The sequence below is a fragment of the Bombus pascuorum genome, chromosome 15 (genome assembly GCF_905332965.1).
Source record: "Bombus pascuorum chromosome 15, iyBomPasc1.1, whole genome shotgun sequence".
NCBI classification, from domain to species: Eukaryota; Metazoa; Arthropoda; class Insecta; order Hymenoptera; family Apidae; genus Bombus; species Bombus pascuorum.
In genome coordinates, this window is record NC_083502.1 from 3,049,906 (window position 1) to 3,075,292 (window position 25,387).

Here is a 25,387-nt window from a genome sequence, read left to right on the forward strand (position 1 = left end):
AATATGTTACATACTTTTCTCTCTCAATAAAATGTCACGTCGAAATACGCGAGAAAGAGAAAAATGCCAGCAGAACGGAGAAGGATCTTGCAAAGATAATTTTGAATAATTAGCCGCAGCCCTCCTCACAGCCATTCCTCGTGGAATAATTTTTTCGTTACGGCGCGTTCGCAACGCGTCGCGAGACACGACAGGACGTCATTAATTATAACGTTTAAATTGCAAATCGGCCACTAAAATATGTCGAATCCCTGGTGTACGAGGGGAGAAGGCACACCCCCGCAATATATGACGCGAATATACTTTATATACCGCGTTCATATATGGCGGCTGGCCCGTTGGAAACGCAGCGTAATGTTCGTTTCCTCGTTATCCAACGTGCGGCGATTTTTCATGCAAATTCAAGCGCGAAATCGATGGTAATTTTTCTAAAACGATTATCACCGACCGTCCACGCCATTATAGGGCTACGAATGGACTTGGTTAATGGTTAATCGTCTTGATGGATCGCGTTTAAACTTCGACCTTGAGCCTAATCTTCGTCTTGATCTTTTCAATAGCGTAAGACACTTGTTACGAAAAGTTCTCCTTGGTGAACCATCCATTCAATCAAGCATTTTCTTGCCAAGAAATTAGTACCGCGTTCAATTGTGTTTTTCCACTTCATTTAACCCTTTCCTGACTGTTTTCTTCAGTTTCACGACAATTTTCTTCTCAAACCTTTATTTTTCCGCTGGTTATCAAATTAATCGTATTATCAATTACAAGTATCTATTTATATTATTTATTATAATGTTAATTGTGTAACTTGTTTTTATTTTCTCTTATCTTCTTGCATTTTTATCTTTTTATTTGTGACATATTTCTCCTACCAGACTTCCGAATGTTATGGTTAGAAGAACGAGCTTTGGGCTATACTATTTTCACAGTGAATATTTTATTTGTATGATGCTAAGAAACGCGTATGTTAAGAATCACTTTGTGTGACATTCTTTGAAACCTGAACTTACGACAGTGGCAGATAATGGAGTCCGAATGGGGAATTCCAATTAATCTAATTGCTATTGCAAACTGATCCTTAGTTTGCTATCCCTTAAAAAATATAGAGAATAAAATTGTAAATAGAAAGATAGAGTTGTTTCATAATTTTGTTAGTGTTCATTGTAGTTTGGTCGTTATTTGCGGAAAGGAGGTCGATTTTGTGGTTTTATGAAGGGTTATGGTTGCGGATGGATTTTGTTACGCGGGGGTGGAAAAGTAGAGTGAGAACTGCTTCCACTCCTCGAAGGGAAATCACGCCCTTTTTGTTTCCGTGTCTCATTAGGACGAGCCCGAACTCGTTATCTCCTAAATCACGCGAGTATACCGGGAACTGGAGTTGCTCGTGTGCCGTATTGCTTTTTCTCGGCTGCAAAACGCGTCCCTCCTCTTCCTGAATATTTCATGTACGTGGAAAAAATACGCGATTTATCGAAAAATAATTGTATTCTAGTCAAGCGTGTGTATCAAAATCGACTTGGAGAATCAGAATTAATGCATGAGCAATAGAAGAAGAATTTCAGCAACGAAGAGTCTGATACATTGGACAAGAATTCCAGCAACAAGAAAAAGGGGAGTTCTAGTTACAAAGAAATTAACGCAGAAAATTGAAGAGGCAATTCCAGCAATAGAAAGAGATAGCAGGAAAACCAGAAATGGAATTCCAACAGAAACAGCAATTCAAGAGTATCGAAAGATCCCTGGAATAAAAGAGAATAGGAGATTTCAGGAATAAGTGGAACCAGAAAATTCCAGAAACAAATGAAGATCACCGTGTGAATACAAAAGAAAGCAAATTGCAGCAACAGTAAATTCAAACACACAGCAATTGCAGATGCAATTGTAGTAAAATTGCAGTAAAAACAAAAGGAATTTCAGCAATATACGATTCAGCAGAATCACGACAGAAATTCTAGCGATAAAAAGAAGTTAATGGAACTTTGCCAAAGATGAAAATTCCAGCAACAGAAAAAGTTAACGCTAGGACATCGAAGAAGGAAGACGACGAAATAAGTTCGAAGATGTGCAAGTGCGACTCTCAAATACGTGTCCTAGAATTTTTATTTAATGGTAGTAGAATAAATATTTATACGCGAAAGAAGAGAAAATTCTGAACAAGCTACTCCCCGAGGAAAACTCCGGGGCAGCAGCAACAAAAGCATCATCCAGCGGTATGTTCAACGACGTGTACTCCCGGCAACTTACGCGGGGAAACCATACATCAGAAGCGGGTGAAGAAAAACTCGACTCGATATAAAGCTCGGGATATTAGCATGACAGGCAAGCAGCATCAAATTGCTGGACCTAAAAGCCCCTCTGCTAAATCGTCCGTGCTCTTCTAATGGACTGCCAGCAGGGGAAGTTTAGTCCCCATGGGGTATTCTTTCACCCCCTTACCTTCATACCTTACGCTTTCAGCTCCTCGTTTCTAATAAACCTGCCTTAAAAAAAGAAGCCAAAAGATAAGATACGAATTTATATTTCAATGAAGACTATGCTCCCCGAATTTGTACGTAATTGTTAACCCTTTCATGCTCGATTTGATCGTACTAGGAGCGCAAAATTAATTAATTTGTATATCGCGTGATGTAAACTAAATCGAGAGGAATTAGTGTCCGAAGAGCGATCATAAGCCAATGAGATTTTTAATTTGCCATAGATATTTATTATCAATAGTTAATAATTTATTCGATTATAATAGATAGTAAAATGACTACTGAAAATTAATAAGTTATTAAATTGTAATAGACAGAGAGATATTTATTAATAATTAGTAATCTATTAATTTTAGTAAATAGCCAGGATAGTTGTAAATAATTTATTAAATTATAATTTGTATCTGTAGATTTTGATGGATCTAAAGGCAGTGTATTAATTTACTATACCTAAAATTTCCATCAGTCATTCGCCAATTAGAGAATAAATGTATTTGTTTCTCGTGAAATTTCCACAATTTTATTGTCCTCGTCTTTCTGAGTTTCTGTTATTAATAATTAATTAAAAGAAAACTATACCAGAACTACATCGTTTCGAAAGAAACGTTCGCTCGTGAATATATTTGGTTAATTGTCCGAGGCAACCTAGGAATTTATTCGATCTACCTTACCTTGTGTGGTAAATTAATTCAACCCCGGTGATACCTCTAAGATGTTCTTTCCGGGTTGATGCGACTGAAAAAGCAGCGCTGCAACTTTGCACGGGTTGTTGCACGCGATACTAATGCCCTCGTTATCACAGCTGAAAAACTGTTCTTCCTAATGGAGAACGGAAATCGCCTGTGATCGACCTTGACATTTTTACGAACGAAGATAACGTAACAAATAAAAACGAAGGGTAAAAATGGGAAAATCTAAAAGCGCAAATGACAAATAGAAACGCGTAAGCAATATCATTGCGCGTTTCCAAATGTCCAAGTAATCGCATAAATCCTCCATTTATCGCGCCATAGACGGAGGAATTAGAAATTGCTCGAGTGTTGCTGGCTATTGAATAATTTACGAGAGAGAGGGTTAAAATGGCGTTTTAGGGCCAGAAAATTGTATGTTTTATCAAGATGGTGGAAAACTCGCGACGTTAAAGTTGTTAGAACGTGGCGGAGCGGCAATTTCCACAACTTCTCTGGCTTTAGATAGTTATGATCGAACGAGCATGACAGGGGCTGGGGGGAGGAATGATAAGAGAAACGCCGGCTGTAAAGAGATGCATCTCGAAGAGACAGGGCTTTTGAAGCGCGAGGCACGCTCTCATGCATCTTTAGAGCGTAAAAAAACGTAACCAAGCAAACTTTTCCATCCGCCTTGGTTCCATCCGCTCTCACCACAGCTCACACCTTCGATATTTCACTCCATCTCGCGGTTTACCCTGTTGTTTCCTTGTTTTCAATAAAGATGATAATGTTGCATTTCGATGGAATTCGATTATTACGAATTTTCACGATAAAAGAGCAAACTTGCGAAGCGTTTATAAACATTCATGATGTTTTCGAGCGACAGGCACATGGTGAAAGCGGAATAAGCGGAAGTCCAAAGATTATCACGCACGCATTTACTTGGCCGATTTTTGACCCAATCGATCGGCAATGTATAAAAATATACAAAACTACAGCAAGTACAATTTTCGTAAACGACGAACTTGCCCAGTTTTTGCATCAGGATGTTCAATTCAACCTCGCTTCGAATGTTCGTGTACATAACCTAAAATCTATTTACATAACCTAAAATCTATTTACATAACTTAAAAAGTCGAGTAGTGGAAATGGTTGAAAAATCGAGTTCCACAGTCTTTTGTAAGAACACGTTTGATTTTGGTGTCAAGCAGTTTACTTTGGGTTTACTCGACACGTGGATGGCATAAGAATACGAGGGATACGAGGCACGATCAGGTTATGTCTGCTAAAGGAACTCGAGTGTGCTTTGACACGGGAGACTATCACTCAATCGCCGTACTTGACTCTGGCTGGCCATTTGCTGGTATATTGCCATTGCCACGAAAGCTAATAGGAATTCTCCTTAACCTTCGTCAGAGAGTTAACCCGAGGAACTCGGACCACCCTAAATCTCGCATTACTCCATTGGTAATTGTGGAGATCATGGATACAAAAGCCCGGGGAATCCTCGAGTGGCCGCTGTTGTGGTTTTCGACGATCAAGATATGCCTCTGGAGCAAATTAAATTGACCACGCTGATTCTTACAGGCAATTTAAGAGCGCAAGAATGCATAGTGGAATCGTTACGAACTTTCGAATAAAGCATTCACGAACCTTTTATCATCTGACGATGCGGTCCTATTTGACGGTCTGAGAATCACAGTGGTTCAAGTGAAAATTTGTCAAACATCATCCTGTGAAAAATGGCACGTAATATGTGAATATATTATTATATATATATAGATATGTATATATTATTCATAGTTGGTTATTAGCACTTGGTTATTTAGTATCTGTTGTAGCGTTCATATAAGCGAAACAAATCTCTGTCTAGACTCTACTCTACCATTTGTGTTTCTTAAAAACACGAATTTGCATAAATGACCGCGGTTTACCGATTACCCTACATTCTTGTTATTTTTGCGAAAATATGAAACTAATGCCCGAATCGACAAGAGTGACCATTGGTCGGTAACAGTATCGGCGGAAGTCGGTCGGAAGCGCGGGAAATCGGTAGAAATACGAACCGCGAGGCACTTCACGCGTGTTACGGTAACGCTATCCGAAACGTGATCGGATTGTCTCGAATGAGCATAGCATAATTGTGAAAACGAGATGAACCATTGTCGATTCAATTGTTGAAACACCATGGTCCACGTACTCTCGTATCACATCCGAGTGGTAGCTAGAGTCTGGTCTGTCGGCTTGAAACTGGAGCGTCCAGCCACGGCCTCTGTTTATCTGTAACACAATACACCAATACTTTTGACAACTCTGCACAGTGGCTAGCCTATAGTAAATCACTGGACAGTCAGTGGGCACAGAGGTTAACTGGCCAGAGAAAAAATTATTACACGATGGAAAACATTTAATTGGCGCTTACATCGTTTCTCCTGGTTTAAACTCGTTCATTTTATCCCTGTCGATAAATTAAGATCGATGGTGATTAAGCAGGTAGATAAAAAAGAAAAAAGTGCTGTGAGAATGTTATTTAAGATTTATGATTAGAGAGAAACGACCAGATATTGGAATAGCACACCCCGTATGGAATAGCGCCATTTTTTTTTAAATCTGACAAATGAATATCTGTCAAACGACTATAGGCTTCCTCGCTCAGTCACTTTGGTATCGTTTATTTTGCTACAAACTTTTTCCCCAATACTCTGGTGAAGAAATATGGATCAAGTGCCTAATGCGCGCACTCTGGTCACATGACGAATGTACTTGCACAAAGTGTGACACTGCAATATGTGACTATTGCAAGTAGCTATTTTCTAAAATGTTATAATCAATAAGAAGAATAAAACTATTTGCTTTTTTTACTGTTTTCTATTTTTTTCTTTTCTATTTTGCTATCTATCCTATATCTGTAAAATATTAGGTAGGATTTATATCTTTTTATTGTTAGTTCAATATTGAAAATTGTTGGAATAATGTTAGAAATCCAAGAAATGCTCTTGATAGCCACGAAAATCTTTTGTTTGTTGCTATTGATTTTCGAAGAATGACATCCGAAAAACAAAGTCGTATTCCATATTTGGCTTAGTACCTTTATTGTTTTACTAAACGGTGAAGAAATAGTAGAATGCCATGGAGGATCTAGTCTTTGAAATCTGATTTTTCTTTCGGTACCTCTACGAGTTTATATTAAACGGCATTCAATTGGCATTATTGGATCCTTCGTATTTCTATTCCTTCGTCTGTTCGCATATCAGAGAAATTCGAGTTCCATTGATGCCTACTCTCTTTGTAAATCACAGACAAGGAACGAATTGCAGAAGGAATTTCACCACATGCACTGAATTTGATTAAACTTCAAGTAACCTAATGGAGAAATACCGAGTACTATCAATTTCAATAATTATGTAGAACATAAATTATGAAGCTCAAAGAGGAAATAATAAATAAATAATAAAAAACGTCGAACCAAGAAGTTACAGTCGATTGATATAACACGCTCTTGATCAAATTTTTACAAAGAGGGCTAAATCTCATAGTATCATTGCCACATTTTATTAAATCAAATGTATCACCCGTTCTGATTCTTCTAATTAGTTTATTCCGATATGTTGTAATTTTTTATAGTTTGTAATTTCATTTTACAACATTCTTATAAAGCATTCATGAATTTTCTCCCTCTGAGAAAATTTATTTTGTCCTATCTGAGAATAAAGTGGGCTGAGAATCAGGATGGTGTGAATCAAAATTTCTATAATACAACTTTATTCCTATTTTGCGAAGCTTATAAGAATCCAGCTACCAAACAAACTTTGCATTGTAACACACATATGCAGATGAAACAACCGATCTATTATCGAAATAACTAGAAAATAAGAGCATTGGAAAGTATTCAGTCTACGCCAAATATCGGCTGGTGTTTTTACACTTATAGTCAATGTTAATTGTATTATATATATACATATATTTATACAAGTAGATGGAATTTTAACATTGACTATAAATAGACATATATATATTATATATATACGTGATCGTGTGCATGCTGTCCTTGTGTGTGTATGCGTGTGCGTGCGCGTGCTTACATGCGAATGTGTGTGAGTACGCGCGCTTGTGTGTTGTGTGTGTTTGTATGTGCGTGTGTGCGTTTGTGCGCGTGTGTGATCGTGTGTTTGTGTATGCGTGTGCTTGTGTGTGTATGCGTGTGCGTGCGCGCGGACTTGTGTGTTTGTGTGTGTGTTTGTATGTGCGTGTGTGCGTTTGTGCGCGTGTGTGATCGTGTGTGTTCGTATGTTTGTGTGTGCGCGTGCTTGTGTGCGAGTGTGTGAGTGTGAGTAAGTCAATGAGTGAGTGAGAGCATATACGTATAGACAAAATTGAATCGACATTATGGTCGCTGTTTATGCAGGCGAGTATAGCCGCGCAATATGAGATCCATGAGATCGATCGGGAATCAAAGTTCGAAATATTCGTTCGACCCTCGTCATATATTTCCAACGTTTCCTATTCGAGTACGAATATTTTTTACACGCTGTTTTTTTTACATGACGTTTTCGTTTTCTGTGTTCGCAGCCTGCACCGCCTCGCAATTCAAATGCGGAAACGGTCAGTGTATCGACAGCGGCGACCGCTGTAATAACGTCGAGGATTGTTTAGACAGATCAGACGAACTTAACTGCCGTGAGTACATTCGTAGGATCTTTTTTTCTTCCGTTTCGTCGTGCATGGAAAATTATTTTCCTCGCTGTTTTCTTCGTTCCGTTGGGTGTCTCGGCATTAACATGAAATATTTCGTTACCGTGGCTCTATATTCGATGTATTCGATGGCATGCACGCGTGGATTTCATTCAAACAATTCGTCGTCGGTTCTCGGAAATGGATATTGCAAAAATAACCCTTCAGTTCTCGTGGGTGGCTTCGCTCCTTCGCGATTAAACAGTTCTAACTACTTGGTGATCTTTCTCTCGCATATTTAACCGTGACATGTGACAATCTAACGTGAGATCTTGGAAGAAATAACGCCTTGGTTTTGCAATGTATTTGGCAATTGTGTACTAACTTATTTAACGTCTTGAAATTATTCATTCAGGTACTCGTCAATAATAATTCAACGATGTCAGGACAAAATTTCAGATGATTAACATAAGCATGTTTGTTCTTACTCTCTGCTGAGATTCTGAAATGTCTGAATTTGTTACCTGCATCCTCTGTTATCGTAAGAACATAAATGATGTGGGTAGCGATGGGTATAGATCTCTCGCACGTTCTCGAACAAGTGGGATATAACTTCACGTAACACATGGATACTAAATCTCCTGTCCAATCTGCTACACAGTTGGCAAAAGCATTTTAACGTCGATATATTAGACACATTGGCCGAAAACAACGGTGAAACAATATCCATAAATCTTTTAAATTCTTTCAATGGTTGCCTTCGAATCTTCTAAGTCAGTGTGTCTCAAAACAACATATCACGTTTCATCATTTTTGGACTACATCCAAATATTTGTTTTATATCGTCCTTTACCTCTCAGTCAGTGTCAATAGCATTGGAAACCGTATTTCTATTCACATACCAATTCACGTGCCTAACTCATAAACCCATAGACCTAAATTTAATTAAAACAATTAGAAACACCAAAATAAAACCCATATTTAAGTCATGTACACTCAGATCATCCCAAAGTCACAATCTGCTCTTATTCTGATCTCCATAGACTTTTGCAAACCCTGGACCAACTGTAATTTTCATTTTTCCTTTTCTCACAGACTCGTCGAAACCAAAAACACCTCTTTCCCTTTATAATCATCTTCGCTCAAAGTCTACCGAACGATTCGCACATCGACAAAACCTCGACCTACCTTCGATAAAATCTCTTTGAACTCGTGTAAAATATCACAATTACCATATTTATCGATTCACCGAACTCAAAAACTGGTTTCTCTTCTACGCGTAGCATAGTCACATTTGTCCTTCGCAATCATTGTCAGTACCACCCAGAGTTGGATTAAAATTTCGTAGGTCTGGGTCCGTTGATCCAGAGGAGAAATAGAGAAGGGGCAGGGTTAAAATGGAGCACATTTACATAAATATGAAATAAGATTTATTTTGCAACAAGTTATATTTAAAATAATCTGCAATACATTTTTAAAGGGCAGTCTCTCCACGTAATGATAAGATCATTAAATTACCGACACGTTGGATAAAATTTATTCTTTCCCAGAATACGTCTCAAATTTTCTACTATACTTTCAAAAGACATTTGTTTCTTTGTTCATTTTTCTGTAGACGAACGAATCAATTTCTCGTCCTAGTTGCAAAGTAAAATGTATTTCTCTTAAATAGCGAGGGCCCCGGAAGAGCAAGGCCCGGGCCCATAGCTTTTCTCCCTTAGCTTGTTCCTTAATCCGCACCTAGTAGCGTCCAAAATTCGTCGAACAATGAACACGCAAACGAAATCTAGCGGGCAAGAAAGCGAGCGAAAGCAGGACAATTTTATCAGCGGCCATCGTCAGTGTGGCACGCGACTACGCCGGAACTAATCGCGAATGGCCAGGTATTACGATGAGCTGAATAATTACAATAGCTGTGACAATAATAACAATGGCGTGCTCGGAAGACATGGGTGACCAGGCAGAGGGAAGAGGCAAGGGGTTTGGCCTCGCGTTTTCAGGCCATTGCACTTGTTGCCCCACCTTTCCTCCCTCTGTCAGCCCGCACTCTATCTTCCTGTCCTTTTAACCCCTTATTATTTCCATCGTCTTTTGCGGAGGCACGCTCCGACGCTGCACGTCGAAAGTTAACCAGCCTACGGTGATACCTCGCGTCCCTTTCTTCCTTCGTATCGACCTGGAATGGAATTCGGCTGTCCGACACGTGCAAGCAAAAATTGGTTACCTTCCTCGGCCACTGATTTCAAACATTTCGTTAGAAAGCGAAACATTCGTATTATTGGAATTATTTTGGCAACCGATTGCGAAAGTGGAACAGAGTTGATCGCAGTAGAATTAGGAGCAGTTTCTTTGGCTATTTTATACGGATAATTAAAGTGATTAAAATCGTTGTCGCTTATCGTGATCGTTTGAAGGAAAGTGGAACTTTCAATTTCCAAAGCGGATTCGCGTGGTTGAAGAGTTCCAAGTACAACAGTTCGAAGGACATTTTCAAGCTCGCGATAATATGGGCCTCGGGTCAGGAAAATTCCTTTGGTAGTTTTGTACGAATATAGTGATTAATATTTGATTGGTTAATGTATGTGGGATTTTCCATTCTTCGGCAAGTCTAACCCTGATGAAATTGGCTTGAATTTTGAAAGACTGGTCAGAGCTACTACCCAGTTTTTAGTATCATTGGGTAGAGTGACCAGATCTGGAATTCGGTTTAGAAAGCTTCGATAAAACCACATGGTTGCACGGAGTTCTCTCGTTAATATTAAACCTGCTACGTTTTTCTAAAACTGTCTCTCAAAAAAAAAAAGTTTTTAGTCTTCTGGTTTATGTTTCTTCGTCATACCGGAAGTAATAGTGCTGCCTAATGGATGAGCTGATAAAATAAAAATACGAAGCTGATTCGCCAATCAATATACTTCGATAGTTAGATATTCGAGAAAAAAGGGGGAAAGTTCGCCGGACGGTGAAAACATCATCCTGATACACATGTTCGTACGTTGTGGCGACGCGGAGGAGGTCCAGGCATGAATCAGAATTGGATTAAACCCGGTGAAAACGGATGAAATTCCAGGGCCGGCCAGCCCCGCTGGAGATTAACGTCGGATTAAAATTGCAGCCGGTTATTAGGGCGGCTTAATAAACGCGAGTAAATCTCGTTCGGCCACGGGGGCCGCCTTAAATTTGGCTGTGGCAGTGTTGCCCGTTTTTGCGGCGTCCGATATTAATGCTGCTAATGAAGTTTGTTGACGAATTACAAAAAAAAGAGGCGAAAAACATGGGGGAAAAATACAAGGAAAGATACGAAGGATATACGGGTGAGAAACGTAGGACTGTCAAGTCGTTTCGTGTATCCACCTACGCTAAGGAAGAATTTGAAGATAGCGAACAGTGGAATTTATTGGAATCTTCCGTTTATGAAGTAATGGTCAGCTTACTTGTCCAATTCTGTTCTTGCAATTTTAACCTTTGAAAAAATGAATAGGTGTCCTATTTAATTCTTAACCTCAAAAAGACAGCAGAAATAGAACAGCAAGTTCTTGTTTAATATTGGTTAGGCTAGGTTTCGTTAGATTAGAGTCACTTGTTTAATTTTGTTCCTTCAATTTCGCGTTCTGGAAGTTTTAAGGCATCCAGGGGTAATAATAAACCCTTCTACTTTAGATTCTAACCTATAAAGTCAAAGGAATACGAAATTTGATCACTCCCGATATAGGTTGAACCGAATCACGTTAGGCTACACTCACTTATTTGGTTTTGGAAGCCCTAATTTCAGCTTTGGAAAGTCCTAAGGTATTCAGAGATAGCAAGAAACTTTTCTTTATAGATCCTAACCTCAAAAATCAGAAATTTCATCGCATCCTATATAGGTTAGGTCCGAGTAAATTAACTTCGTTATTTAATTTCCTTCCTGCAGTTACATTCCTTGGAGATCATAAACTATCCTAAAATGTCAATAATTCTCTTTCTAACCTCTAACATCGAAGAACAAGAATACGAGACATTATCTCATCCTATATCAGATTCGAATAAACGATGTTCGTTATTCAATGTCTTTCTTCCAATAGCGTTATTTAGAGGGTATCTTCCTAACCTCTATTCTCAAACATCAAAGAAAGATTAGAAACTTTTGTCATAAAAGGTACGTGATGGAGCGTAGAACGACGGATTAGTCGCTGGAAAAAGGGAGAGGTCATGGCGATTTCATCGCCAACCAGTCGTTTGCAATTCCGTAGCGTAGAACAGGCGGATGGAGCCTTGAACCTGAGAGATAATGTCAGAGAAATCGTAAGATATTTATCCCCGTTTTGCCGTTCCCTTCGCGATTTCCTGTTTGCAGAGGCGCGTCACGCGTATCGCCACCGTAGCTTGCCGCACGTTTGCCAATTTCGAGGTCGCGATATTCGCTTTATATTCGTCGATCACCGTGATGCAGCGACCAGAGAGGGAGCACGCACTTGCCACCTGGCAAATCGCGTTAAAATCGTAACTGGATTTTCACGACCTCACGTTCCATTCGATTCGTTGCTTCCATGGAATCGAATTAATTTCGACTTGTGTCGATTTTTGCTTCTTTCTAGCGGGGAGGGGAGGTTGGTCCTGCCCAATGGAAGAACGTGATTACAGGATTTATCGAGAATCGTTGCTCCCTTTTCCAAGTCGATTTGCTCCGTTTAGTGCCGAATTTGTTGCTTGCGTTGCTGCTTCTTGACACGACCGTATACTGGCTGTCCAAAAATTTCCAACTCGGCAATTTCATTATAGAAGAAGCAGAACCAGAATTTGACAGACTAATCTGTTTTTCGAATTTGATATTTGATATTATAATTATTTTATACACAGGATGTCTCCTTTTAGAAATGTCAGTCTTAAGAATATTCATCGTCGCGAACAGTCGTAATAGTCATTGCTAGACTGTGGGCTTTTGTGTATTTATACAAATATTGGAGACTGTACAAATACACAGAATCCACGTAATATAAAGAAATATGTATATAGAACAAATATACATATATTTATAGCTCCTTTATTAAATATTCCTAATCGTTTAATACAATTAAATACATTTCTTATTCGGTGAAACGAATCTTTATTTTTTTATCATGTTGATAGAAATATGAATTTTCATAAACATTCGCAGTCCAGTTATTTACTTAAGAAGAAAAAAGAACAATAGGAACTTGATAAGATATTCGATTCTGCAATTTGCATCGTATCACATACCGGGTGTCTCTTCAATAGGAGAAAAGAAATCGTGGAAAATTGGATAATAAGACGTTAGTTGAGAACAGAAGGGAAATAAGCAACTACTCGATTCTTGAGTTAAATTATGTCGTGCAGGATATAGCTAGGAAATTCGATTTTCACGAGCATGAAACGCGGTATATCAGCGGTTACGTGGGATATATCGTAATAAAAAGTTGAACAATCAACGGGCGGTCATTATTTAAGAGATAATGACAGAAAAACAGGCAGCCGGTCGTCCGATCCGGCGGATTAATTCAGATCCAAGCCGGTTAATGCGTTCTCCAGTGATCGCGTGCCGCCATTTTTCGCGTGCAAAGGAGTCGACGTTGAGGTAAAAACGTGTAAACGTCGCCGTTTAATGGAAACACGGGGACACGTTCGTAACGTCGAGCTTCTGTGTAATTATTGCGCACGTGAGAGCCTGTGTTTCGCATGTCGGCCAGCAACAATACGCCAGCTCGGGAACAAATTCGTTGAAAAAAACCAAGTAAAAAGGGAAAATGGTCAAAAGAAATAGCTCCCCTTTGTGGCTATTAATTATTCCACGTTATTCGGCAAGGAACAATAGTTTTCATCGACTTATTGTTCGCCGACTATTTTCGGAACACTCGGTATATACCGCTGCCATTGTAATTAGAATGTATCTTATGTATCACTTATAACCTGCCATTTGTTTTATCTCTCACGATGTTTAACTCTTTACCGACCGCTAGCGGTTCAACAGCATACCCGCGTCCGACCGGCACCTCACGCGCTGATTCTCCTTGGCGCCGGCTCTCTTTCGATTTAGACTCTTCAATGCCATTCTTTTCGTTCATCGCGAACGGTAAGTTTCTCAAATTGATATAAAACTGTGCGAGCTTACGTAGCAACGCAACTGACGCAATTTAGCAAGGTACCTTAGTACTAAATAACAAATTACTGCTCAAATAATGAGAAAGATTGTCGGCGACAAAAAGTCGATTAATAGGCTATCGGTCGGTAAGCATTGGAGAGAAAAAGCTGATTAATAGGCTATCGATCGGTAAGCGTCGGGGACAAAAAACCGATTAATCGGCTATCGGTCGGTATAGTGTTCAGTATTTCATTGAGGTGTTCTACCTGTTAATGGCAAATTTTAACACGTCAAAATCTACAGGAAGTGCAGTATTTTTTTGACATTATGATATGGTTTGATATTATTTGAGTGTAGTATGCATGCAAAGTACAATATTTGTTTATATGATATTTAGTATGCAAAGTAAACTGATTGGATTCTCTCTTGCCAATGATATACATAAAAATATGAACTCACATAAATATCCGCTCTCTATTAATTACCAACGACGATCTGAAAGTTAGATGAAACTTTTCATAGATTCGATCTGGGACGTACGTAAAGAGACTATTTGAAACAGTCCTCCAATAATGGATCGACTGCGACAGCATTCTAATTTCTAGAACGACGATATTTATGCGCAATGGAACGTTTTGTTGCTCCGCTTTACCACTAACCCATTTTTCTCCTTGTCTCGATCTTATCGCCCGTGATAACTCACTGGTATATATTTTCGTTTGCTAATCTCTACGCAGGAATTGCTTTTGATTAAAAAACGAAACAACACCGGTTATATAGCAAATCTCATAACGCATTATGAAAGTATGCGTAGCAACATTCTAAAGAGCAAAATGTCAACCTTCCAAAATGTCAACCAAAATGTCAAAATGTAAACCTTCGTTGAATTTTTACATATTCGGCATATTGTACTTCCAAAACTAACTACACGAATATGCAAAGCAGACAATTAATAGTGGCAACACGGCCCAAGATCTTCAGTCTCAGGTCTGTGCTGAAGACACCACTGTTCACGAAAATTTTTTTTTTAATGCAATTACATGTATTCCGTGCAATTGTGCAATTTCGACTTTATACGAAGAGATGAAAATCTACGGTGCAAAATTCCGCAAGTGGAGTTGGAAATGGACACCCAGTATGTGGATCTTAAGAATACAAGAGTTGGCTTATTTTTCACGTCGAGAATCGTTGGAGTAAGATCCAGGGGAAGCTCGATGGAAATTCCTAGAGGTTGGCTGCCTTCCGTTTCCATTCTTTCGAGTGCACTCCGTTCGAAGTGCCGTTCATCCTCGATCGTTAGCTAATTGCCGCCGTAAATTAGACAGCTGCCGCGTGGCCCGTAACTCCTTGTTCATTTATAATCTCTTCCGCGAAATTTCCTCAGGTGCGTGTTAATTAATGGCCACACCACGCTAGTCAGTAGGCTATCCTTCTCTACATCTGTCTGGTTACTAATTAATTCTACCACTGCTTTCCTTCATCCACCTTCGACATCTATATGGCGCCTTTTTTTCACGGAATTGAAACCCTATTACTTCTAAGTAGCGTCGTCAACACTTTTATAGTACGGCTTTGTAAGAATTTTTCATCTTATTCGAGGACTTGAATAGCTTTCTGACCGGTCACAGTTGGATGAAGATTTTGAAAAATATTTGTGCAACGTCTCGTGAAACTAGGACGATTTGAGTTTTCAAAGTAAGACGAGAATGAAGAATAACAAAATTGCGTCGGAGGTTTCTGGGAAAATCGAGTTTCGAAATTCACGATCGTGTATAATTTATCGTAGATTTTCCCTTGTTTAAATTTTCTACAAATACGTAAAGATTCCTGGCCTAGTCGTAAAGCAATGAATTCGCAATCTTTTTTTGGGAAATTATGCGATACATGTTATAAAAATATAGTTTGTTTCAGTTTCATGGGCCAATATGTGTTCAGTAGTGCGCTACATGTATTTGAAATATTTTTTTCCATCGTCGCTATCATAAAACGTGGTATATTTATTTATTTGTTAACTCTACGATATTATACGGAACTGTTTTCCCACTTAGGAATGTTTTCAAAATGCGCTTAGTCGCCTACGTGTGGCGCTAGGTTCGCGCAATAATCATCTGCAAATCCTCCTAACCTCAAACTTCAAGCTTATCACGTATCGAAAGTCTTCGTTATATGTGTTCTCCGCTGTGTCTCTGTCTGTCTGTCTTCGTGAAACTCGCTCTCTGTGCCTTCGTGGAGCTTTTTCTCAACTCGTGTTGTCAACATCGTCAATTCGAAGACGAAAATGCGAAAGCAAAAATATAGGAACAGAGAAATGGAACATGTACGATTCTTGCAGCTTGCGGAGAGAACAAATTCGAATGCACCCCAGGCTATTGCGTGGATAAATCGAAACTCTGTGATGGATACCAGGATTGTGGAAATGGGAGGGATGAGGAAAATTGTCAGCACATAAGTACGAAAACTAACCACTAATCAGTTGAACGAAGTAAGGCGGAATGTCTGGAGACGGGACGGAAGTTCACTAATCATCCGTGAAATCATATGAATGAGAGAGGCGCACACTTTTCCAAATGACTGGTTTCACAAGTGACTGACAAACATGCGACCTAACCTATGTTTTAAAATTCGCTTGCCTTTTACACTAGAACAGAGGAATCTAAATAAATTCATTTCTAATTTAATTTCTTACGAAGTTTTAAATAAATGGGATTCTGATATGTATCAGACGATACGATAGGCAATAGCGAATTTTAAAGCATGATGGGTCTAAAATAAACAATGTAAAAGGTATTAATTAGCGTGGGACAACATTCAAAACATTTTCTACGTTTGAATAAATAAATTCCTCTAAAGAGATGTATACCGGGTGCCCTGTAAAAACCTGAATACACCTGTGATAAAGAAATCACTTTTAAGATTGTCAAAATTAACTATATTTGTCAGAAACGGGGAAGAAAGAAACATGGCATAACATTGTTACACGGTTACCCCTTCCACACACCGACCACGTGGGGTCACGTGGCTATTTAAACGAAAGCGCGAGATTCAAATCCAGAACACTTCGAACATAATTTTCAAAGAAAAATCTCTACCCAAATTAAAAGAAGAAAACTGGAAAAGTAAATACAGGGTGTGTCAATAACTGTAGCATACAAGCAAGATAAATTACGATAGATTTGACTAAAATTACAAAATCTAGTAAATAAAGTCAGCTTTCTTTAAACTTCTCTAAAAGAAACTTGTAAATTCTCGCGATTCGCTAACATTTCCTGATGAAAGAATAGAAAAAATTTGTTGAAAGGTGTACGGTTGAACGGGACACCCGGTACGTTGAAATAAGCGCGAGGAATGAGCGAGAAAGAAGCGCTAAGTGCGAACACGGCGCAAGGTTCGATTTCAGGTGAAACGGCTCGTCGCGTGGTTGTTCGGCCGAGTAATCGTCCGAGCCGAAGCATATTACTGGCCTCAATAATGGACGCTTGTTTCTCGAGTAATTAATTGCACGGCTATGAACAGAGCAGTCGTAATCGTTAGTTCTCCTGCCTTCAGAATCTTATATCCCTCCTTTCTTCGCGTTGAGACGAGGCGCAACGGAATAATCCGATTCATTATCATCGTTCCACTGCCTAATTATCCGCTGTGAACAAGCGTCGACCCGATAAATGGACCTTCCTGGCTCCGTTTCATCTCCACTGACCGATCAATCCCCTTTAGAATCAGTTTCGAACCGTTCCAAGTTGTTTGCCGCTAGGTTAGGTCACCCAGCCTCCACTTTTACACTTTTAATCGCTGAATCTTCACATATTTGTTACGGTGCGTGTGTTTGGGAAGGATCGTATAATTAAAGATGGCTAGATCTTGGGAAAGTTTTATTTCTTTAGAAGTTCTAACCTAAAATAAAATAAAAATCGATAAAATAACCTCTATTTTTTTGCGCGGCAAAGACTTTATAGTATATAAAATATTATTACGAATGATTTATAAAATTTATATCTTGTCTAAAAAATTGTATTGTAATTTTTCAAAAAGATATCTCAACATGGATTCTAATTTGAGAGCAATTTATAACGTTTATATGACTTCTTTTAGAATTATATTACAATTCTTTTAGGAATGTGTGACCTAACCTAGTTCAGGCTAACGAAAATACTCTTTTTTATCTTTATAGCAGAGTAAATACAAATAGTCGTAGCGATCGATTTGTATCTCTGTTATTGTGATTTAATTTTTAACATTTGTTCTTTGATTAAAATCCCTACGCGTCGTTGTTCCTTTCAAGTTAAAAATTTCTTTTACCATTATGAAACTTTTGTTTATTCTTATTTTCTGTTTCCCGACTCACAGCTCGATGTCGATCAGACGAGTTCGAGTGCTTAGACGGAAGTTGCGTGAGCCAGACCTCGAGATGCGACGGAAGATCCGACTGTCGAGATCGATCTGATGAGATCAATTGCACCGGTACCATTATGTTCCTTTGTATTTTATTTTCACTGAACCATGGACGTTCGTCATATTTATTTGGCAATCAAAAATTCGAGCCAAATTATCGTAAGATATAATTCAAGCTTCCACGGTTCAGCTTTATCTTACTTTTTGTTAATCGCACAAAACGTCATTCGCCGGAGATACAACTTCAATTTCAACGTGACACAGTGAAATAATCTTAATTTTCCATTTCTCGTTCCAAGTGACCACATGCAGCGGAGATCAATTCAGGTGTCTGGATGGAACCTGCATCAGTATCGACAAAAGGTGCAATCAGAACATAGACTGTCGTAATGGAGAGGACGAGAGCCAGTGTGGTGAGTCAACCTATTCTCATCTCTTAACGAAAGAAGAAAAAAGACAAACTGTTTTAATCATTCCTGAGATACGATAGAAATCTTTGAGAAACATGGATTCCAATGATCTGATGGAATCCTCTGACCGACACAGTCTGGTGTGAACGCTTGGTCTGAAAGGCCAGGTGTTTGAAAGCCACTTGTTAGCTTACTGCAAAAGCAACAAGCAAGCTCGGCACAGCAATTCTGATGACCTGCTAATTCATTTGGTTTGACTCGCGTAGCTCGTTGTATTGTGGCGGAGATGCTTTCCAATCTAATTGCACAGATATGGTCAAACAAAGTCTCCTTTCTTATTCTTTTATCGCAAAATTCTATTCTACGTATCGTATTGTTATAGAAAAATTTACCTAGAAAGAAATTATATTATAGTTTGTATTAATCTTTTGTTGGGATCCTCCACGATAAAATGAGCCTTACTTAAATGGGTTTCACCTTGAAGGTCACCCAAGAATTATTAGTCTTCCACGGATTCGTCTGTTCTTTCACTCAAAAATTGACTAGGGCAATATGATCTTTCTAAATTAGCTGGAAGATACTATTTAGCGCTGAAAAATTGGATCCAAGACACGAACCATCTTGGTGGAGTATATCTATTCCTTTTTTGGACGATGTTCGATCTTTCCCTGCTGGTCAACCTCACACCGGAAGTGGCTTCCTTCCTATTCCCAAGTTTGCAATTTTCCACCATGGCACGCATGGACAGATTTTCACGCTCGAAAATCATCCCCGATCAATTTCATCTCTCCCCTTATTTGTCACGAGATCGAATCACTTCGGAATTTAATAATCTGCTGATCATCGAAATTTGATAAGCCGCTTCCGAAGGATTGATAAAACGTCGTAAATTAATTTCCCTGTAACAAAAATTATCCTGTAGAATCTGCCATTAATAGGAAGCATTGAAAAAACGAGTCCAAACGTAGAATATGTTTCATACTGAAAATCATCGACTGCATGAAATTCAAAGTGATTCGAAATCTCGTAAAACTTCGAGTCTCGTCGATCATGAATCACGAAGTCATTGATCATTCGCCGCTTGGTAATCACGGCAAGAGGATCTAAAATGCTGTCCACGCTGTGTGGCGGTTTCATTGAGGGCTCGGTATCGACGGCACACGGCTGATTTCACTGGATGGAAAGGGGAAAGGAACACATCAAAGGGGACGCTTGAATCGTAAGCCGAAGCCGCGTGTTTTATTTGTGAAGCAGGGGCTGATGAGAAGCCTGCTTGGCTGCGCTTTTAACCCTTTAACTGCGCCATTCACTCGAATATTTCTCCTCCCAAATCACCGTGGGAATAGACATTCTTACTCTGGGTTATGCTCTGGGAGAAATGGAATTCGGACTGCAATGTCTGATCACTCGTTTCTTCGTATTAAGTAGATTGTCATTATGAAAAACAATTATTAATTAAAGTTAAGTCCTTAGTTCCTTCGTGAACTTAGACACAAGTGAGACATGGACAATTTTCAAGAACCATATTTGAATATTAAATTTATTATTTATTTTCTCGTCTTTTAATGTACCTACACCACTAGATCTAACGATTCATTCCTTCACTCACAAGATATTGTCGTGAGCTTAAACATGAAAGAAAGAGCAAGAGTGAAATCCAGAAGACTGGACTTCTATCAGTCTGTCGTCCCTTGTAGAATTCACGCACAACTGCACTGTCAAGAACGGTTATTCCAACCAACAATCAACCCCTGATTCTCTCAGTTTCCCATCTTTTAATAGACTTGGACTAACGTAATTACCCCTCTACTATATTTCACCGAACAATGTTCCTCACCATCTTTAACGCCAAGATACGATCAAGAGAAAATGTGTGTCAAAAGATTCTGCTAACGAATCTTTCGAAAAATAATTATTCCGATCGTCGTCAACGCCGAAAATTTGCCAGTTTTTACGTCTCTTAGACACGGAATGTCAAACGATCCCTCTACCATGATTCACTTGTACACCATACCTCTCTATCTTTAACATCAAAGAACCATACAGAATACAAGTACGTCAAAGGATGAAAATGTAAAAAAAGGATAACGAAGAGTCTCTTCTTCTCTAAATTCTTCTGCACCGTTCATTCCCGATATTATTGACCAGTTGCGCGTGGTTAAAGGGTTAAATGTGCATGAGTGTGGTGTGTGGAGCAGGTTGCGGAGAGGCCCAGTTTCGCTGCACGGACGGACGGTGCATCGGTTACGAGTTACAATGCAACGGGGTGGAGGAGTGCTCTGATGGCTCTGACGAAAGGGACTGCGGTAATTATGCCATTCACACTACCTACTCGTGTCCCTACACTCGTGTCTATACACACACGATCACATATACACAGACGAACGCATACACACATACAACAATATACTTTGCTCTGGATTTTTAAGCGTCGTGTCTGTCTCCTGGTAGCTCTTTGCCTCATTCAACATCTGGGATCTCGAGCTGCAATTAGACCATGATGTTTCGTTATCGATCACTGATGATCGTTGATTGAATTTCTGTAGAATGATGAGCAATTGTTTTTAACAATATTGGAACGACGATTCGATCGGATCGTACAGTTTCAGTGGATCAGTTACGTAATTTCAGCAGAGATCTGTGCAAAAGAGCATTTAGCGCATTATGAGGATCAGGTTTAGTGGCTTTATCGGTTCGACGAGGCTGAAACTCGAGAGGGAAGAGGAAGAAGAGACTGCAACTGATCGATCCAATGAAGACGACGTGTTTCTAACGCTGACTCTAATTGTTCTACAGGACCACAATCCTTCTACCGTATTTCTTTCCTTTAACACTAGAACTACTGATAGTTAACACGAAGCTGTTTCTACCAAAACCAGTCAAAAATGACGGGGTCTTTAAAAAATATGTAATGGAATACTTTTATATTTATTGATTTATTACTTTCTCACAGAAGCAATTCCATGTTGTGTAGTACATTTTTGCTATTATCCATCCTATAATCCATCTGGGACCATGGGTTTGATAAATAGATTGCAGGACTCTTTTACGCTTGGACAAGTACCAGTTATTTTGTCTGGTATTGGTATAAGTAGCCTTGATACAAAATTATTTTCATTTTGAATACATAAAAAACAAAATAAAATTCATTATATTATTCTTTTAAAACTAATAACATGAAGTAGGAATTTTAAAATAAAATTGTCAAACCAGTCAATTTCACTGGTGTGCTAGTTCCAGTGTTAAGCTAATCTTTGTATATCTCAATTGTTAGAAATTGCAGAGGGTAGACGTACAATTGGTGAATTAGGAATATCTTGCAGATCGTGTCTCAGATTTTTTAAAAACATCAAAAAAAATTAAAAATAAAAAGGGAAAGATGGGAAAGTCCCTATCTCTTCGGTAGTAATCCTCACTTTTACATGGCCAAGTAGTATCGTGCTACTTTGAACGGACTTAATTTTTTGTAATACATAAATTTAGTCGTACAACTGTTCCTTGAGAGAGACACGCGTGGAATAGAGTCCCCAAGTCGGCTTTGAAACGTGAAAATGGACTTTCTGAATAATGCAGACACCTGTTGCTCTGACATAGCTAGAGATATTTAAAATTGAAACCACACCATCCTAATTTCGTGGTATCCCCTCTGTTTAATCCTCATCGCGGTTTTATTAATCGTCCATGCAATTCGACTATTTCTGTGAAACGACCCTGTGAAATTTATAATTTCACATCTGTTAAGCTTTGGTCGTTGATGAAATATTTTTCTTTTTCTCACTTCGGGGGCCAAAAATTGACGAATCAATTGTAGCCTTAACGAGCAAGCGAACTATCTAGTCCACCGTCTTGGTCCAGTCTTTTTCTTCTTCCTCTTTCTCTCGTTGATGTCTCGATCGAGGTGGAAGGCTAGGATTTTCTCCGCCTCGATTCTCTTCTCTCGTTCGCCTCTTTCTCCGGAAAGGCAAATCCTTCATGTTCCGTCACTATGATCGTCGTCACAGAAAAGGCCAAGTGGAGGAATTTATACAACGATGAGAATACGTTTCGCAAGTATCTGGAAACAATGAGAATGCTGAACTGGAATCACGTTGATGACCTGAAGCAGCAGAATTTGACAAATCGAAAGAAACACCCGAAGAAAGACTTTACCATCGATCCATCCTCGAATAAACTACCTGATAAAAATTCGAATCCACAAAATATTTGGAGGTCCGTGCCAAAGCATTCGAATTCCTTACCAAGAATAGCCATCGAGATAAGCGATCCGTGCTCGATGAAAATAATCGAGAAAAAGACGAATCCAGGGAACATTTGGAGGTCCAAGTCGAGGAACTTGAATCCCTTGTCACGAATAGGTTTCAAAATAATTCACACTCCCGATAGGAACAGCACGAGATCTGCCAAAATGATGATACGTTCCTTGAACGACGTGAGAGATCTCACTGACAATGAGGCGAAGAAGCCGAAAAAGAACAGGAAGAAGAACCACCGAAAGTCTGATGTTGAGAACGCAACGTCTAGCGAAGTGTCAGTTCTCACGGATTCCACAAATTCCACGACTGTGGTCAACGATGAAAAGGTGCGTGCGAAGAAGAAGAAGTCGAGGAAGGGTAGGAAGAAAGGGCACAAGGGTAGATTCAGACACATGTCCGTATTTGCTGGCACGAAATACCCAATAGACTCGACGACACCGGAGACTGTTAGCTCGACCGTCGGCGATGATCCAAGTTCAACGAAGAATGAAATACTTTCTAATAAGATTCAAGAAGAGATAGAAGAAGAAAGTACTTTGAAAAGCGTGGAAGAAACTACGGTATCAAAATTGGAAGATATTCCGATTAGGCCGGAGATTTATCTTTCGACGAAGGAAGAAAATGAAGTAACATTGGAAAGCGAGGCGAACGGGACAACGGATAGTGTCTTTGTTTCGGTAAAGGATGAATCCCTTATTCTTACAGAATCGAGTGAAAAATTATTTGTTTCTGAAGATGGGAATCTGGAAGAAGCCGTGGCAACCACGTCGACGAGTACAGAACAAATCAACTCCACTGACTTTTCAGAAACTACAAATTGGAATTGGTACTCTGAAGAAGATTTAGACAAGAAGTTGAACTTCATCGGGGAAGAATACGCGATGAGATTGAACTCAAGGGAAAGAAATACTTCGGATATATCTGAGACTAAATATTCGTTGGAAGAAAAGATGGATTGGAGCCCGAAGACGATATTCCTGGAAGAGACCACAGTGCCGGATTCAGAAAATTCTTCCTGGACTACGGAGAAGTACAGGACATCGACTGTCCTAAGTTCGGAGGAAATTTTCATTACTGACGGATCTAATCAGGATTCTACGGAGACATCAGGTAGCAGAAAAGATAGCGAAGAGACGACGTATTATGACGAGAATTTGGAAGAGAAGGAATCATCGTCGGTATCGTCGACAGCTTCTACGATTGAAGGCGAGGATTACAATTCCAAGATCCTGATAGATCTACTTAGTAAGGACAGGTTAACTGATAAAATTCTTCCTAATTCAGTTTCTATCGACCAAACCTTGGAAGCGAAGATATACAATTGTACCTCGAAGTGTGTGGATTTCTATAGACAGAGAGTGCATGAGTTGGAGGAGAAGTTGCGACAAGCAGGTATCGAGAAGTCTCTGACAAGCGAGAATAAGATTGATTCCGGACTGATCGAGGATACCACACTTTCCAAGCCTGAAGATGACAATAATTCTTCAGATTCCTTTCAGGACTTCTCGGAATTCTCAGAGGTGTTCAACCATAGTTTAACTATAAAACCAATCGATCCTAAATATTCAGACGCTACAGAATCACTGACATTGGTGGAGACCGTGACTGAACTGAGCAGGAACAACATCAGCAAAGAGTCCAAGGAGATCATTGACCAAGAGGAAGGTCAAGATCAACAGAGTAAAACATACTCGAAAGTAGACGACGTTACGATTTCTACAAGTTTGCCAGCCACTAAGAGCTCCTCTTCCCCGGCTAGAAGAAAGTGTAAGAAGGATGAAAAGACGAGCACAAAGCACAGAGCTGACCAGGACGTGGAGGACGATTGCGAAGAGGATATCACAGAAAGACCGAGCACTACAAATTCCGACCTCATCTCCAAAGAGACTAGCACGACCGCGAACTGCGACCCGGACCAGTTCGTTTGCAGCGATGGCACGTGTATCGCGGCAGACAAATGGTGTGATGGATATTCAGACTGTCCAGATTATGGCGACGAGTTTGACTGTAACGGCAATACCAATGGAGATTATGAGAATGGAGTGAACGAGACCGAAGAAAATTCCACATGTCCGATGTGGAAATTTGCCTGCGACGGGACCTGCATCGACAATATCTTCGTCTGCAATAGCGTAAAGGATTGTGAGGATGGATTAGACGAAGCTGACTGTGGGATGGAAGGTAGAAACCAGTCCATCTATCCTTCTTCCGCTCTGTTCTTTCACTTCTTGGCATCTTCGAATATTCTTCAGTGAAACCTTGCCAGCAACGAAGGTCTGAAAAGTGGGGCTCTGAATTGGTGGGATCTATCGCTGTACAAAGTGGTGGCTTCGAAATCTGGCCCAGAAATTCTGAAGAAGAAGATATTTGTATGTTCGTGTTAGAACTTAATTTGTGGCGTCCATCCTTGCTGTACAAAGGCCTTTGTATTGAATGTACTCGGAGG

At 39.5% G+C, this 25,387-nt stretch overlaps 1 protein-coding gene across 15 annotated transcripts in view; it reads left to right on the forward strand.

The window, feature by feature from the left end:
• Positions 1–25,387, forward strand: part of LOC132914386 (basement membrane-specific heparan sulfate proteoglycan core protein-like) — a 186,409-nt gene that overhangs the window by 125,602 nt on the left and 35,420 nt on the right. For 8 of the 15 annotated variants that reach the window (XM_060973439.1, XM_060973440.1, XM_060973441.1 and 5 more), the window contains exons 10-14: positions 7,715–7,822; positions 16,225–16,341; positions 18,234–18,347; positions 18,578–18,691; positions 20,887–20,994. In XM_060973439.1, coding sequence (XP_060829422.1) covers positions 7,715–7,822; positions 16,225–16,341; positions 18,234–18,347; positions 18,578–18,691; positions 20,887–20,994 — 561 coding nt within the window. Of the gene's footprint in view, positions 1–7,714; positions 7,823–16,224; positions 16,342–18,233; positions 18,348–18,577; positions 18,692–20,886; positions 20,995–22,689; positions 25,123–25,387 lie in introns of all 15 variants that reach the window. The other 7 variants (XM_060973442.1, XM_060973446.1, XM_060973449.1 and 4 more) reach the window with 3 other exon arrangements.